General features: G+C 52.4%; 5 protein-coding genes across 5 annotated transcripts; all 5 read left to right on the top strand.

Annotated features, from left to right (window-relative positions):
• Positions 1–390: 390 nt before the first annotated feature.
• Positions 391–1,808, top strand: NECHADRAFT_102386 (uncharacterized protein). The gene is made up of 2 exons (XM_003053703.1): positions 391–799; positions 860–1,808. The coding sequence occupies exons 1-2, from the start codon at positions 469–471 to the stop codon at positions 1,531–1,533; spliced, it is 1,005 nt and encodes a 334-aa protein (XP_003053749.1). The 5' UTR covers positions 391–468; the 3' UTR covers positions 1,534–1,808.
• Positions 1,809–2,242: 434 nt separating this feature from the next.
• On the top strand, positions 2,243–5,609 carry NECHADRAFT_75201 (uncharacterized protein; the record flags this gene model as incomplete). Its single annotated transcript, XM_003053704.1, has 4 exons — positions 2,243–2,259; positions 2,316–2,510; positions 2,565–5,351; positions 5,405–5,609. 4 exons carry the CDS (start codon positions 2,243–2,245, stop codon positions 5,607–5,609), a joined length of 3,204 nt encoding a protein of 1,067 aa, XP_003053750.1.
• A 540-nt stretch (positions 5,610–6,149) lies between these two features.
• Positions 6,150–7,497, top strand: NECHADRAFT_75202 (uncharacterized protein; the record flags this gene model as incomplete). Its single annotated transcript, XM_003053705.1, has 4 exons — positions 6,150–6,518; positions 7,137–7,290; positions 7,396–7,402; positions 7,455–7,497. The coding sequence occupies 4 exons, from the start codon at positions 6,150–6,152 to the stop codon at positions 7,495–7,497; spliced, it is 573 nt and encodes a 190-aa protein (XP_003053751.1).
• A 1,741-nt stretch (positions 7,498–9,238) lies between these two features.
• On the top strand, positions 9,239–10,081 carry NECHADRAFT_75203 (uncharacterized protein; the record flags this gene model as incomplete). Its single annotated transcript, XM_003053706.1, has 1 exon — positions 9,239–10,081. The coding sequence occupies one exon, from the start codon at positions 9,239–9,241 to the stop codon at positions 10,079–10,081; it is 843 nt and encodes a 280-aa protein (XP_003053752.1).
• A 1,350-nt stretch (positions 10,082–11,431) lies between these two features.
• On the top strand, positions 11,432–13,214 carry NECHADRAFT_98914 (uncharacterized protein; the record flags this gene model as incomplete). The annotated part of the gene is made up of 1 exon (XM_003053707.1): positions 11,432–13,214. Exon 1 carries the CDS (start codon positions 11,733–11,735, stop codon positions 13,212–13,214), a length of 1,482 nt encoding a protein of 493 aa, XP_003053753.1. The 5' UTR covers positions 11,432–11,732.
• Between the last annotated feature and the right edge of the window lie 131 nt (positions 13,215–13,345).

Consider the following 13,345-nt stretch of genomic DNA (forward strand, 5'->3'; position numbering starts at 1 on the left):
AGCCGCTAAGCCTCATGGCGCAACGACGATATCTCTCCTCATGATGTGCTAAGCCATTGCGGCAACAATAACATTAATGCACTCATGGAATCATGCCAAAGTGACCAAAATAGGATCACAGAGGCCAACTCAACGGCCATTAGCTCCTCTCCCGCCTTTTTGAGTCACTTTATTGCCTTGCTTCAGTTCAGCTGCGGAGAAGCCCCGTGATCAATCAAGGTGCAGCGGTTGGGAGACCTCAGTTACCAGTCCCGTTATCGCTTGCTGCCTTAGGCCACAAACAGTTTAGCGCCACTCCCCATCCACTCACGTCCACTCACCCATCACAACGAGCGCAGCCTTTTCCGAGCGGCCAAATCCGGGTTTTGAAGATACAACCGACACCATCAGGAAGTCGTCACGACCTCCAAAACACCCTCTCTCCTCCATCGACGACCTCTGCGGACTGCCTGCGCCGCGGTAACAGCCATGTTGCCCTCCTCGGTGCGGCGTGTCGCCTCCTCCGCCATCTCCTCCGCCCCTCAGACCGGCGTCATCAGTGCCCTCGCCTCCTCGGCTCCTAAGGCCATCCCCGTCTTTGTTCGCAACCAGCAGCGACGATGCTCCTCCTCCAAGCCCTCGAGATCCGATAACGGCTCCAGCGAAATCTCGGCCGGTCAGTCGGTCCCTGCCTCGACCGCGAGCCCCAAGTCTGGTACCGAGAAGCGGAAACGCAAGAGCAGCAAGGATGCCTCTGAGCGAGCGGCTTCTGTCAAGAAGTTGCCCAGCGTCCCTAACACGCACCACATGTCGCAAGAAGGTAGGTCGTCAGGTGTCTCAATGGCGGATTTTCGTATGGCATTTGCTGACTATTGTCCAGCTCTCGGTCTATCAAGTTTCTTCTCGCTACATAGGCCCATCTCTGTCACACAAACGATGCCCCGAGCTGTGACTGATGAGCACTTTGCTTCTATTTTCACTTCCCGAACCAGGAACAACAAGATGTCCGACACCATGTCGACTCTTTCCGACACTATCGACCAGCTGGAAGGTCCCATGGCCCAGATGACCATCGGACAGGAGGGACAGGATTCCATGCACAAGGTTGATATCAAGAATGCCGATGGCAGCGAGTCGAGCATGTACCTCCAGATCGACACCATGTCGGGCGAGTTCCTTCCCTTCCGACCGCCGCCACTGCCCCAACCGCAGTCCGCTGCCGAGACGGACGGTGCCGTCGCCGAGGCTGAGGCCGCCGAGGAGGTTCCCCAGCACCGCGTCTACAAGGCTCTCTTCACCATTGAGGAGTCAACCGACCCCGATGGCCAGATCCGTATCATGGCCCACAGCCCCCGAATTATGCAAGACGCCCAACCCCGGAGCTTCCTCGAGCGACTCGCCCTCCGCCAGCTCAAGTTTGACGAGGCCCAGGGCCGCCGCGACATGCACGCCATCAGTGTCAAGCGGCAACGAAAACTGAAGATGAAGAAGAAGAAGTACAAGAAGCTCATGAAGCGGACGCGAGTCCTGCGCCGCAAGTTGGACCGAACTTAGAGGACTGTGTTTTTATGCTCCCCCACCCCTTGCTCGACTGCCATTTCCTTTTCTCTCACGCACACACATGAGCATTCGAAGGGGTTATTCATTCGTGGTGTCTGGGCATGGAAGGTGATGAATTGTCTTTGTGGAACTGTGGCAGTGCGCTGTGAGGCTTTTCATCTTACTATAGACTCGCGCAGGTAACAATCATCATTGCAAATGAGCTGAGCCGTTTCCACATGGTGACTGCAGTCTCCCAGACAAGACGATACTGTATAACTAGCTGTAAAATTCACTCTCTTTCTTCTGTTCAAATTTGATCCTCGTGATATTTCCAGAAGTCCTTGACTGATTTGATCAAGTCAGTGCGATCAAGAACCATGGTTTTTATGATCTCCTAGGAGTATACAAGGGGGAAATTTTGAATAGCACAACTCTTAGATTCGATTTCAAAGTCAAATACAAAACTACGGCCAAAGCCAATCATCGGCGTTGCGAATGTGGTTGAAATTCAATAGTCCACCGAGGTGAGCTACAGGTGAGCACTCAACCAAGTCGCCCCGTCGGTGAGACCCCCACTTTGAGATTCTCACCGTGTTCACCGCCCGGCAGAAAGCTCCCGACCGCCAAAATTTTGGATTTTTGACCCAGTCCCACCTCTAGACGAGATCGCATATGCGCCAGCGTATTTTCAAAGCGATTGGCCTGTGGAAAATCTGCAACCATGGCGCGCAAAGTTGTGTAAGTTGAAGTTCTGTTGAGCCTGCTAATCATATATGCTAACAGTGAGAATATAGAGACTCGCGCATCCAGGCGCTCATCAAAAATGGAGTGCAAGAGAAGAAGAGAAGCTTCTTCGTGGTGGTCGGAGACAAGTCCAAGGACATTATCGTGAACCTGCACTATATCATGGCCCAGGCATCGCAGGCTACGCCGAATCAGAACAATTCGGTCCTTTGGGCGTACAAGCACAAGCTCCTAGGCTTTACCAGGTATGCTCCCATGGTCCCTCAACCCAATGCGACGAACTAACGCGAAGATGACAGTCACCGGAAGAAGCGCGAGACAAAGATCAAGAAGGAGATCAAGCGAGGCATCCGCGAGGCGAACCAGGAGGACCCCTTCGAGCTGTTTGTGTCGCTGCACAACATCCGATATACCTACTACAAGGAGACGGACAAGATCCTGGGTCAGACCTTTGGCATGTGCATTCTGCAAGATTTTGAGGCCATCACACCCAACACCCTTGCGCGAACGATCGAGACTGTCGAGGGTGGTGGTATGGTTATTCTGCTGCTTAAGGGAATGAACAGCTTGAAGCAGCTCTACAACCTGTCCATGGACGTCCACTCGCGGTACAGGACAGAGGCACACGACGATGTGGTTGCGCGATTCAACGAGCGCTTCATCCTTTCGCTGGGTGGTTGCAACTCGTGTCTGGTCATCGACGATGAGATGAACGTGCTTCCCATCTCGGGAGGCAAGGGCGTGAAGGCTCTTCCTCCTGCTGACCTGGACCAGCCCAAGTCCGAGTCGCAGGTCGAGCTGCAGGCCGTAAAGGAGCAGAATGAGGACCGACAGCCTGTGGGATCTCTCATCTCCCTTGCCAGGACCCTCGACCAGGCCAAGGCCCTCATCACTTTCACAGATGCGATCGCCGAGAAGACGCTGCGAAGCACTGTTGCCCTGACTGCGGCTCGAGGTCGCGGAAAGTCTGCTGCTCTCGGTGTTGCTGTCGCGGCCGCTGTCGCTTACGGATACAGCAACATCTTTATTACCTCTCCCTCACCCGAGAACTTGAAGACCCTCTTCGAGTTTGTTTTCAAGGGTTTCGACGCTTTGGGATACGCTGACCACGCCGACTACTCCATTATCCAGAGCACCAACCCCGATTTCAACAAGGCCATTGTTCGAGTCAACATCCACCGACAACACCGACAGACGATCCAGTACATCCGACCTCAGGACGCCCACGTGCTAGGACAGGCTGAGCTTGTGGTGATCGATGAGGCTGCTGCTATCCCCCTGCCGCTTGTGCGGAAGCTGATGGGTCCTTACCTTGTGTTTATGGCCTCCACCATCAATGGTTACGAAGGAACTGGTCGATCTCTGTCTCTGAAGCTGATCAAGCAGCTCAGAGAACAGTCACGCTCCGCTTCTTCGACTGGCGAGGGTACGGAGCTTGCGGATCGCTCAACTGGCAGGGCCTCAAAGGAGGAGTTCCAGGCTGGCCGAAAGTTGCGAGAAATCACCCTTTCTGAGCCTATCCGATACGCCCAAGGAGATGCCGTCGAGAAGTGGCTCAACACCCTGCTTTGCCTCGATGCTACCTTGCCCAAGGCTAAGTCCAACATCAACGGCTGCCCGGATCCTACACAATGTCAGCTTCTGAACGTCAACCGAGATACCCTGTTTTCTTTCCATCCCGTGTCCGAGAAGTTCCTGCAGCAGATGGTTGCTCTGTACGTTGCCAGTCATTACAAGAACTCGCCAGATGACCTACAGCTCATGAGTGATGCACCCGCCCATGAGTTGTTTGTTCTTGTTCCCCCCGTCTCCGAAGAGAGCACAAGATTGCCAGAGCCTCTCTGCGTAATCCAAGTGTCTCTTGAAGGAAAGATTAGCAGACAGAGTGTTCTCAACAGTCTGAGCCGAGGGCAACGGCCAAACGGTGACCTTATCCCCTGGTTGGTCAGCCAGCAGTTCCAAGATGAGGACTTTGCTTCCCTGTCTGGTGCTCGAGTTGTTCGTATTGCCACGAACCCCGAGTATGTCTCTATGGGATACGGCACCAAGGCACTGGAGCTCCTCACCGATTATTATGAAGGCCGGTTCGCCAACCTGTCTGAGGACGAGGACCAGGTCATGGACGATGCCATGACTCGAGTTGCTGATGCGGATCTGGCCAATGCATCTCTCCTTGACGACGACATCAAAGTAAGGGATATTAACAAGATGCCTCCTCTGTTCTCCAAGCTTTCGGAGAAGAAGCCTGAGAGACTTGACTACATCGGTGTCAGTTACGGCTTGACACCTCCTCTACACAAGTTCTGGAAGCGGGCATCTTTCTCTCCCGTGTACCTCCGCCAGACCGCCAACGATCTTACTGGAGAGCACACTTGCGTTATGTTGCGACCACTTGAGAACAGTGATGACCGCAGCTGGCTCGGAGCCTTCTCTCGGGATTTCCACAAGCGATTCCTGTCTCTGCTCTCGTACCAGTTCGGTACGTTCCCTGCCATCAGTGCTCTCAGCATTGACGAGTCTGCCAATGCTGGTGCTAAGCTGGACTCGACCGAGATCCAGCCTTTGACCAAGGTGGAGCTCGACAGGCTCTTGAGTCCTTTCGATCTGAAGCGACTTGAGTCGTACGCCAACAACATGCTCGATTATCATGTTGTGCTGGATCTGATCCCGACCATCGCCAACCTCTACTTCACTGGCCGCCTCAAGTCCGACATCAAGTTGACGGGTGTCCAGCAGTGCATTCTGCTCGCTATCGGCCTGCAGCACAAGGATGTCGATGTTGTGTCTCAAGAGCTCTCCCTGCCTTCGTCTCAACTCCTTGCCATGTTCATCAAGATCCTGCGCAAGGTGACGGGACACTTCGCAACTCTTGTCTCTGAAGCCGTCGATGCAGAGCTCCCCAAGGCCGAGCGCCTGGGTGTGACTCGTGAGAATGCCAGCGGAGCTCACGATGACGAGATTGTGGATGACCGATTCGTTCCCTTGGCTACCACGCTCGACGATGAGCTGGAGGAGGGTGGTGACGAGGCATTGAGGGAGCTCAAGAAGAAGCAAAGAGAGCTCATTGACTCTTTGCCCCTTGACCAGTGAGTTCTCCTTACCAGTTAACAAAGGAACGTTGATAACTAACAATTCATAGATACGAGATCGACGGCGACGCTCCGGCGTGGGAAGAGGCGGAAAAGCAGGTTCTGAGCGCGACCAAGCAGGGCAAATCAAACCCCGTGGTCAGCGTGAAGGCGGCCAAGCAGAAGCGCAAGGTCGGGCAGACGGCGAGCGAGGTGTACGAGGAGGCATTTGGCGATAAGAGGAAAAAGGTCAAGAAGTCGAAAAAGTCTGCGTGATTGGGTTGAGTTGATTTTATCCATGGAAAGGCGTTCTTTTGCTCGAATATAGAGGGGATGTGTGTTAATCGAGAAAGTGTTTATTGAATATATTACAATTCGATATCCATCCAACGCGATACTGCCCCTTTCCACTGCAGCCAGGCATATTTTAAACGTGAGATAAACTCCAGTGCACCTCATTATTAGGAACTCCTTAATTAAGTATGTTTTGCTAGCATCTAGCATATTAGGGCCCGAGTTTAGCAAAATCTCCCCCTCTAACTTCTAGTTGCGTACTCATATGTGAAAACCCCTTTCTTGCCAGACACTACCCAAACGGGGACAGGAAGTGAATCATAGTCACTCCAACGAGGGGATGAATCACAGTCGTTTAGATTCGCCTATGTATATCATCTCGATCTTCAATTTCTCTTCTTTCCTTTCCTCCTTTCCTCTTCACCTTTCATCCACTTCACCACCTCCACTCCTTTACCTCACTCCCTCAACTCCAACCTCACCCCCCTCTTCTCACTTCAACTTTCAAAGACACCATCGACAATGAGCGACTCGAAGCACCCGACTTTGATTGGCAAAGAGCTACGCAACCAGCTCGAAAGCCATTTCGATGATTTGGTCAAGTCTGGGAAGGTCCAGCTCCCCGCTGGCACCCGCATTTGTTTCGACCTCGAAGGGATTCCCAAGCTGGTGGACGTGCCATATCCCGCCATTTCGAAGCAGAGAATCACTCGAATCCTTGACCACATCTCCAGCAATCTTTTTGACCGATCGGCTGAGTGGGCAATCCTATTTTCGGAGCTTAACCACCTCAGAAACGACGAAGCAGCGCGCGCCAGATTCACTCACCAGCAAATCTGGAAGAAGATCCGGGGTACCCAAGCTGACGTCGAGGATGATTGGAGGGCACTGGTGAGCGAGGGTCAAGATATGAGGGGAAACCCTGAGATCGTTGCGGAAGTCAAAAGCAGTGTCTGGTTACCTCATCTTGTCATCCGACTGCTTGGTGAGCCGACTGGACGCGATCACGACGAAGATGAAGGCATGGACTTGATGATCAAATTGGAAAGAGACCACCATGGTATTTTTCTTCTCGTCAATTTCATGTGCGAACTCTATGACCGTGTCAGGGCCAACCCATCTCACCAACATCGCCTTGCAGAGCTCGGCGCACAGTGTTGGGACACATTGGCGGCAGTGTTTGCGTCCAAGGACCCTGAAAATGACATGGACCATGAAGTGTTTCAGTCTCTGAAAGAGAGAGTCGAAGCAATTTCCCATGGCAACCGAGAAGCCTCACCTGAAGTTGAGGTCGAGGACAAAGTTGAGGATGAGACTGAAGACGAGACTGAAGGCGGCACCGAAAACTAAGCTTTTGACCAACCACGAAAGGATATGACGGCGGCGGGTTGAGGTTCATATTGTGGTGACGACGCAGGCCATGGGTGGTTGGAAGGGAAAGGACATTACTCACTGGGCTGTTTTTGGGGTCAAATTTCAAGGTCAATGGCGGCGTCTGGGGACCACCAGGGCGACCATGGCGACCACGCCGACTACGACGGCCACGCCGACTACGACGACTACGATAACTACAACGACTATGATGATTATGATGACTACGGCGGCGACGACTACAACGGCGGCGACAACCACGGCGGCGACCACGGCGACGGCGGGCTGATGGGTAGGCATGGGTGTCATGATTTGAGCGTCAGGGCCGGCAGGTACACGAATAGTTTTGGGCTCTAAACAAAATGCGTTTTCTAAAAAAATGTGCTGAAATTACAAGTAAAGAAGTAAGAACACATATCTCTGTTTTGTTAACATGACGAGAACATATCTACACAGAGTCTCTGCCCCAGAACAGACTCCCCAGCTGCGCCATACTTAAACACTCTGCTCCTCTAGAAGTCAGGGGCTTTAAAACAAAAAAGACACTCAAGACGCCGTTGATTTGACTTCCCAGTACGTCAATTTCTCTTCCGTCGAGACTCACGTTGGGGAGTCAGCTGCCCCCTTCTTTCTTAGCATATCCGTCGACCATACCGTCTTTCAGCCAAACAAACACTCGGCGACTCAATTACAACATGTCGTCGTCAAACCCCCCGACGGGTCCCATTGATTCTGACATTTATTCTCAAAATCCCCTCAGCTCTCGTTTAGATGAGCTCGTCCGCTCTGGTGCTTTGACGGTCAGTCAGGGTCACCAGCTCACGCTTGACGAAGACGGCCTTCCCATTGTAATTGGCGTCGAGCCAAAGAGAAAGGTCAATCAAAATCCAGAGCAGCAGAGATTAGATAACATCATTCAGTTCCTCGAATCGCCCGTCGCCCCCCAGTCTGTCGACTGGATCAGAGCCCGAAGGGCCCTTTGCAAGCTGAGGAATCAGGGTGTTTCCCGCGAAGGTGATTCCGACATTATGGCGTGTCATATAGCCGATGAGGCCCATAGATTCACAATTCAACGGCTCGATTGCCTAGAGAATCTTCTCGAGCTTCTCGAGGCCAAGAAATTAGACGCCGATCGACTGAGGCAGATGCATGAAGTGGTTCGCTATTTCCCAGAGCACGCATGCCGTCTAGTCGGCATCTCCACCCCTAATGATCTAGACGAGGATGCATGGGATGATTATCTGGCAGAGATAGTTCTAGAAAGGAACATTACAGCATACCGATGCATCAATGACGCCTGGGTAGCGCTCCGTGACGGCCAACAACGAGGCTTCCTAGGATCGTCGACCGAGCCTGAGCGACACCTCCGTCGCTTTCTCGACCTTGATGTGATCAAGACGCTCAAGAAATGGATGGAACACGACGTTTTTGTGATCCTGGAGCGGAAGGTTATTACAACTCGTCGATTGCGACAGCCATAGACCTAACCCAATATTGTCTTTGTCCGATGCCCTCAGTCACTTTAATCATAGCCATTCATTAGACTAGTTTACCTTGATAAGGAAAGTTAAACTGTAAATCAATATATTTATTACCTATACCAGGCTCCAGGGGGCTATGTCCTTGTCGGCTTGCTAGCACAACATACCATAACCCCTTTCAAAACCCCATGTCCTCTATCAATCTACAATTTGACCGACAAAGGAATTCAATTAGGAAGAATTAAATGATACATTTTGTAGTGCACAGTGAAGTCACCGTCAGTCAGCTTCACCTAACACTAGTGTCCAGCGTTCACCCCTGGCTAGATATCAATGAATCACTGCCTCTGGATTCACTCCTTCCACCCAGTTCTCCTCTCTTCACTCCTTTCTCTCTCTCATTTTTAAATTCAACCTTCTCATCTATCTCTCTTCCTCTCTTTTCTTTTCTCCCACCAAAGCCAGGCTTTCCTCTCCCCCAACACGAGGCTGGACCAACCTCAGCGCAGATTTACTTCCTCTGCCTTCCAGATATCCCCAACTCCTGACCAGAGCACCCATTTCTCACCTCGACGATATTTTTACCGTCTCCTATCCAGAGTGTCTATCCAGTAAGTACACACTTTCGACACATGGCGGTGCTAAACCACTAACTCTCAAGTCATCCCACTCCACAGCCACCCAACTTCACGGTGTTCCTGAACACCCCGACCAGTCAACAACTTCAGGGTCCATCTCGCGCAGCGCACAATCGAGAAGATGAGCACCACCGAGAAGCGGAAGTTTACCAGCCGCGAAGACATGCAGAAGCATGTCAACGGTCTTGTTGCATCTGGTGCTATCGTCGTTGGTCCCAGAAAGCGGCTCAGGATTGGAGACGACGGTCTTCTCCAAGTCATTGATCCTGCTCGATCCCCAATGCTCATGCCCTATTCTGACGCTCGGAAGAGACTGATTAATGTCATCAACTACCTGGAGTCTCCGGCCGGTCCCAAGTCTGTCGACTGGTGTAATGCTCTCAACAAACTTCAGTTGCTCGACAGCAAGGATGAGCGCGACGGCCAGCTGGATATCCGCGCTTGGAAGATATGCGCAGCGGCCCATAAGGAGGCCATCGATGACCTCACTTACATGGATTTGCTAAAGAATGCCTTCCCTGATAAACATGGCTATGATGACTGGGAATTTACAGACAACAATCACACTGTCATTGAGTTCGCACAGCGGGCTTGTCGTCTGCTTGGTATTTCCAGCTCTGGTGAATACAGAGAGGAGGCCTGGGATGATGGTTTGGCCGAGGAGATGTTGGAGAAAGATCTGGAAGCGTACCGACTCGTCGACAGATTCTTTAAGCTCCTCGTCGAGTTTGACAAGAGTGACTGGGCTTTCTGTGAGTACCCATATGGTTCAAAGGTCAGAAAATACATGAAGAGCTTCCGAGAACTGCAGCCGATCAAGGCACTCGACGCGGTCATGGAAAACGAGCATTTTCTTATCCTCGAGCGCAAGGCAAAAACGGCCAAACGGGCCCAAGCCAGCCAGGCCGCGCTGGTCCCACGCAAACAGCCCAGAGAGCAGGAGCAAAATGATGCTTCAGACTGAATCTCGAGAAAGTCTTGAAGCTGTTCTCGCCGGCTCTTATTCCCACTCTCTGTATTTAGGTTGGCACACCCATGCACGAAAAGGGAGACCACTGGAGGATCTACTTGACGGCTATTCGGACACCGGGTTGAGAAGGCATCGAAAGCCTTCAATTTCGTTTGGGGACTTTTTTGGCAGGGGAATCATTTCATCACATCATGAGGGAATCGCATGTGCTGATTCGGGGAACAAGGCAGAGGGATCTTGGTATGAGATTACGGATGCGCGGAAAGGACGAGACAACTCCCAGGTTGCCATCATGTCTTCAGATAACTAGTTGGAATGCGAGTAGAGGATACGCATTTTAGGACGGGAATTTACATCTTGCCAAGTACCTACTAATATTTCGTGTCAAGCATTGCAAATCTGCAAAGCGCCGACAGCCTTGCGGCAGATGCTGTCATTACACAATGCGTGGAATAACATGTGCGTTTCCGCTCTAGACAAAGAAATGAGCTAGAGGGTGCAGAATAAAAGCAGTTGGCCGGTTCTCGTCATATCTCACGTAACAGCCGCAAAGAATCGTGGCTTACAAGGCAATCTGCCGTCAAAGAAGATGCATCCCGATTGATAAACAACGTTCAAAGATCCTTGTCAAGGTGGTAGCGCGGGTATAAGATGGGGAACAGACAGGGTCTTGGCGCCGATCTCTTCTGACCGTGGCCATTTTTAGCCACGGGTGTCTCTCCACTGCCGCCTTGATTTTGTCCGCCTCTCGAGGCCGCGATCGCAGCCGGCGGCGTTTACCATTTGACTGGAAAAACTCTGACCGTAGACGGCGTCACCGGTTAAGTCCATTAAGGGGTTGGAACTTATGGGAGATGGGCTTCAGTTCACTAATACATTTTCCAGGACATTTCTTCTCCCTGGTACTCACATTCTGGTCGCCTCCTCTCACGTTTGTTTCCCATCTCCCTCCTCTTGGTCACACACTCTCTTCCTTTTTTTCTTCCGTGTTGCCCCGCGCTAGTCAGGGGCCCTTGCAGGTGGCCTTCCGCTAGAACACAGTACGTACACGCAGGAGCTTCCACTGAGGAAAGAGGTCTTCTCCCTCCCCGCTTCCACCCAATTGCTCTCGTCGCCTGGTGCTCCTTCCACAGGCTGACTGCGCCTGCTGCGGCTCTGTCCCATTGTCAGTCAGTGAGTGTCAGTGTGGGCAGCAGGGACATGCATCGGGTCGGGTGTGTGTGGCGGAAGGCGCTCCCAACTTAGGTAGAGCCCGAGTACAGTACCTGCACTCCTACACTCCCCGCTAGACTCTCGTTAGTGTCTTTTTTTCACTTCTCACGGGGACTCTTTCTCTAGCCTCATTTTCTCTCCTGCTCAAGGGTTGGAGTTGCGCACAAAAAAAGTTGCTTGCCCTTTGCGCCCTTGAGGATCGCCTCTATCGTCGCCCGGCCGTCGTCGTCGTCTGCGGCGCTCTCTGCAGTCGAGGATGCGCATACTGCATCCCTTGCCATTTTAACTTTGCAGTTCTGGCCTGTGTCCTGTGTCTTAGGTGGCGACTGCCCTCCATCATCCCTCACCTTCCCGCCCTCTCTCAAACTTCACCATCCGCAAAACCTCACCGCTGACCTGTCGCAACTGCGCAACGGGCCCTCCCCCGGCTTCAATGGAGGTCCAACCACCGTCGCATGAGGCGGCGAATCCTCCTTATCATTCTCACGAGCCTATCGTGTCTCATCAGCTTCCACCCGAGCCTCTTTACGGTCCCTGGCTCCCGAGTGAGCAGGGTTCAATCCCCGCCAGTTTGCTCCCAGACGTCATCGAACCGGCACAATCTGTCCAGCAGGACATCGCGCCCGCGGTTCAAGAGCCTCGGCTACCAGAAATCGCCTCAAATGATCCTCCTGCGCCTCGCGAAATTCCATCTGCCTCTCTAAACCCTCGGCTGCCAGCAGATAGTTGGGATGCGAGCTCGACGCTTAGCGAACCAGCGCCCATTGATTGTCCAATCGACCACGATTATGACGGACCTCAAGGCCACAGTGTGCTGCGGCTCAAGCCAACCATCGACCAATGGAATGACTTTCCAGCCATTCTTGCCTCTGCCAGACATCTCGGGGCCGATGAAGATGGCTGTTTCAAAGTGATCCTCCCGCAGGAGCTGCATGAGGAGCTTCCAGAAAAGAATTCCCAAAAAGTTGCAGCAAACGCCTACCGGCCCACCCAGATCAAGAAGAACAGCTTTTGGAGAGTCGACACTGTTCCTTCTGAGGGTACCTTTTCTTCTGATGTGACGGGTCCAGAATGCACTTCCAGTGCTCTGGACGCTATTGACCAGCTGAGAAAGATGTTCCGCAAGAATGATCACAAGCAGATCCGCAATGTTCGTTATCGGGTCGATGTTCCTGCATGGACCACCGAGCAACGAAGGCAAGCAGGTGTTCCAGAAAAGAGCCCCATACATCCTCTCAAAGGAGACAAACTGGAGAACACAAGAGCCATTATCCCTGGAATTCACACGCCTTATGTGTACGAATCAGGTCCGCATTTCGGAGCGAGCTTCCAGATTCATGCCGAGGACTTCCGACTCGTCTCCTTGAACCACCTCTACAAGGGCCGCAAAATCTGGATCGTGGTTCCGTCCACGGCAGTCGACGTGGCCGAGGAAGCTCTCGGCCGAAAAGGCAAATGCTCGCAGTTTATGCGCCACCGGGCTGAATTCTTTTTCCCTCAGAAGCTCGAAAAACTGGGCATCCCCTTTCGCATCGTTGACCAGCGACCTGGTGAGACCATAGTGATTCTGCCAGATGCATACCATGAGGGTTTCAGCACGGGATATACCATTGCCGAGGCCAAGAACTATGCCGACGATGCATGGACTACCGATACATATCAACCATGCGAAATCAAGTGTCAACTCGCCACGGCAATTCCGGCTGAGCTACTGAGACCCTTGCAAGAGGGTGAGACGCAGTTAGATCTCTGCGCCGGTTACGAGCTCATGTCACAACAAACAACACCAGCACCAGTTACAACGCCGGTACCGGTACCAGCGCCAGTACTGGTGCCAACACCATCTGAACCAGTGAAGCGGCGTTATGAAGGTGAAGAACGGGATAATGGTGATATCAAACGGGTCAAGGAATAGAGAGGCGCATGGGTTCATCTGTTTTCTTGGTCTTACGGAGTTGGTTTTGTTGGCAGGCTATGATACAATCTGCTGGGGACGGCTGGGGTTTTGTTTTGGGAGGGATTCGGAATACCCATGAGACCCGGCGT

The sequence above is a fragment of the Fusarium vanettenii genome (assembly GCF_000151355.1).
Source record: "Fusarium vanettenii 77-13-4 chromosome 1 genomic scaffold NECHAsca_1_chr1_3_0, whole genome shotgun sequence".
NCBI classification, from domain to species: Eukaryota; Fungi; Ascomycota; class Sordariomycetes; order Hypocreales; family Nectriaceae; genus Fusarium; species Fusarium vanettenii.

Excerpts from the sequence above, each read along its gene's own strand:
- NECHADRAFT_102386 (XM_003053703.1), top strand. The coding sequence starts at position 469 with ATGTTGCCCTCCTCGGTGCGGCGTGTCGCCTCCTCCGCCATCTCCTCC. Across the intron at positions 800-859 it reads GCACCACATGTCGCAAGAAG|CTCTCGGTCTATCAAGTTTC; the intron begins GTAGGTCGTCAG and ends ACTATTGTCCAG.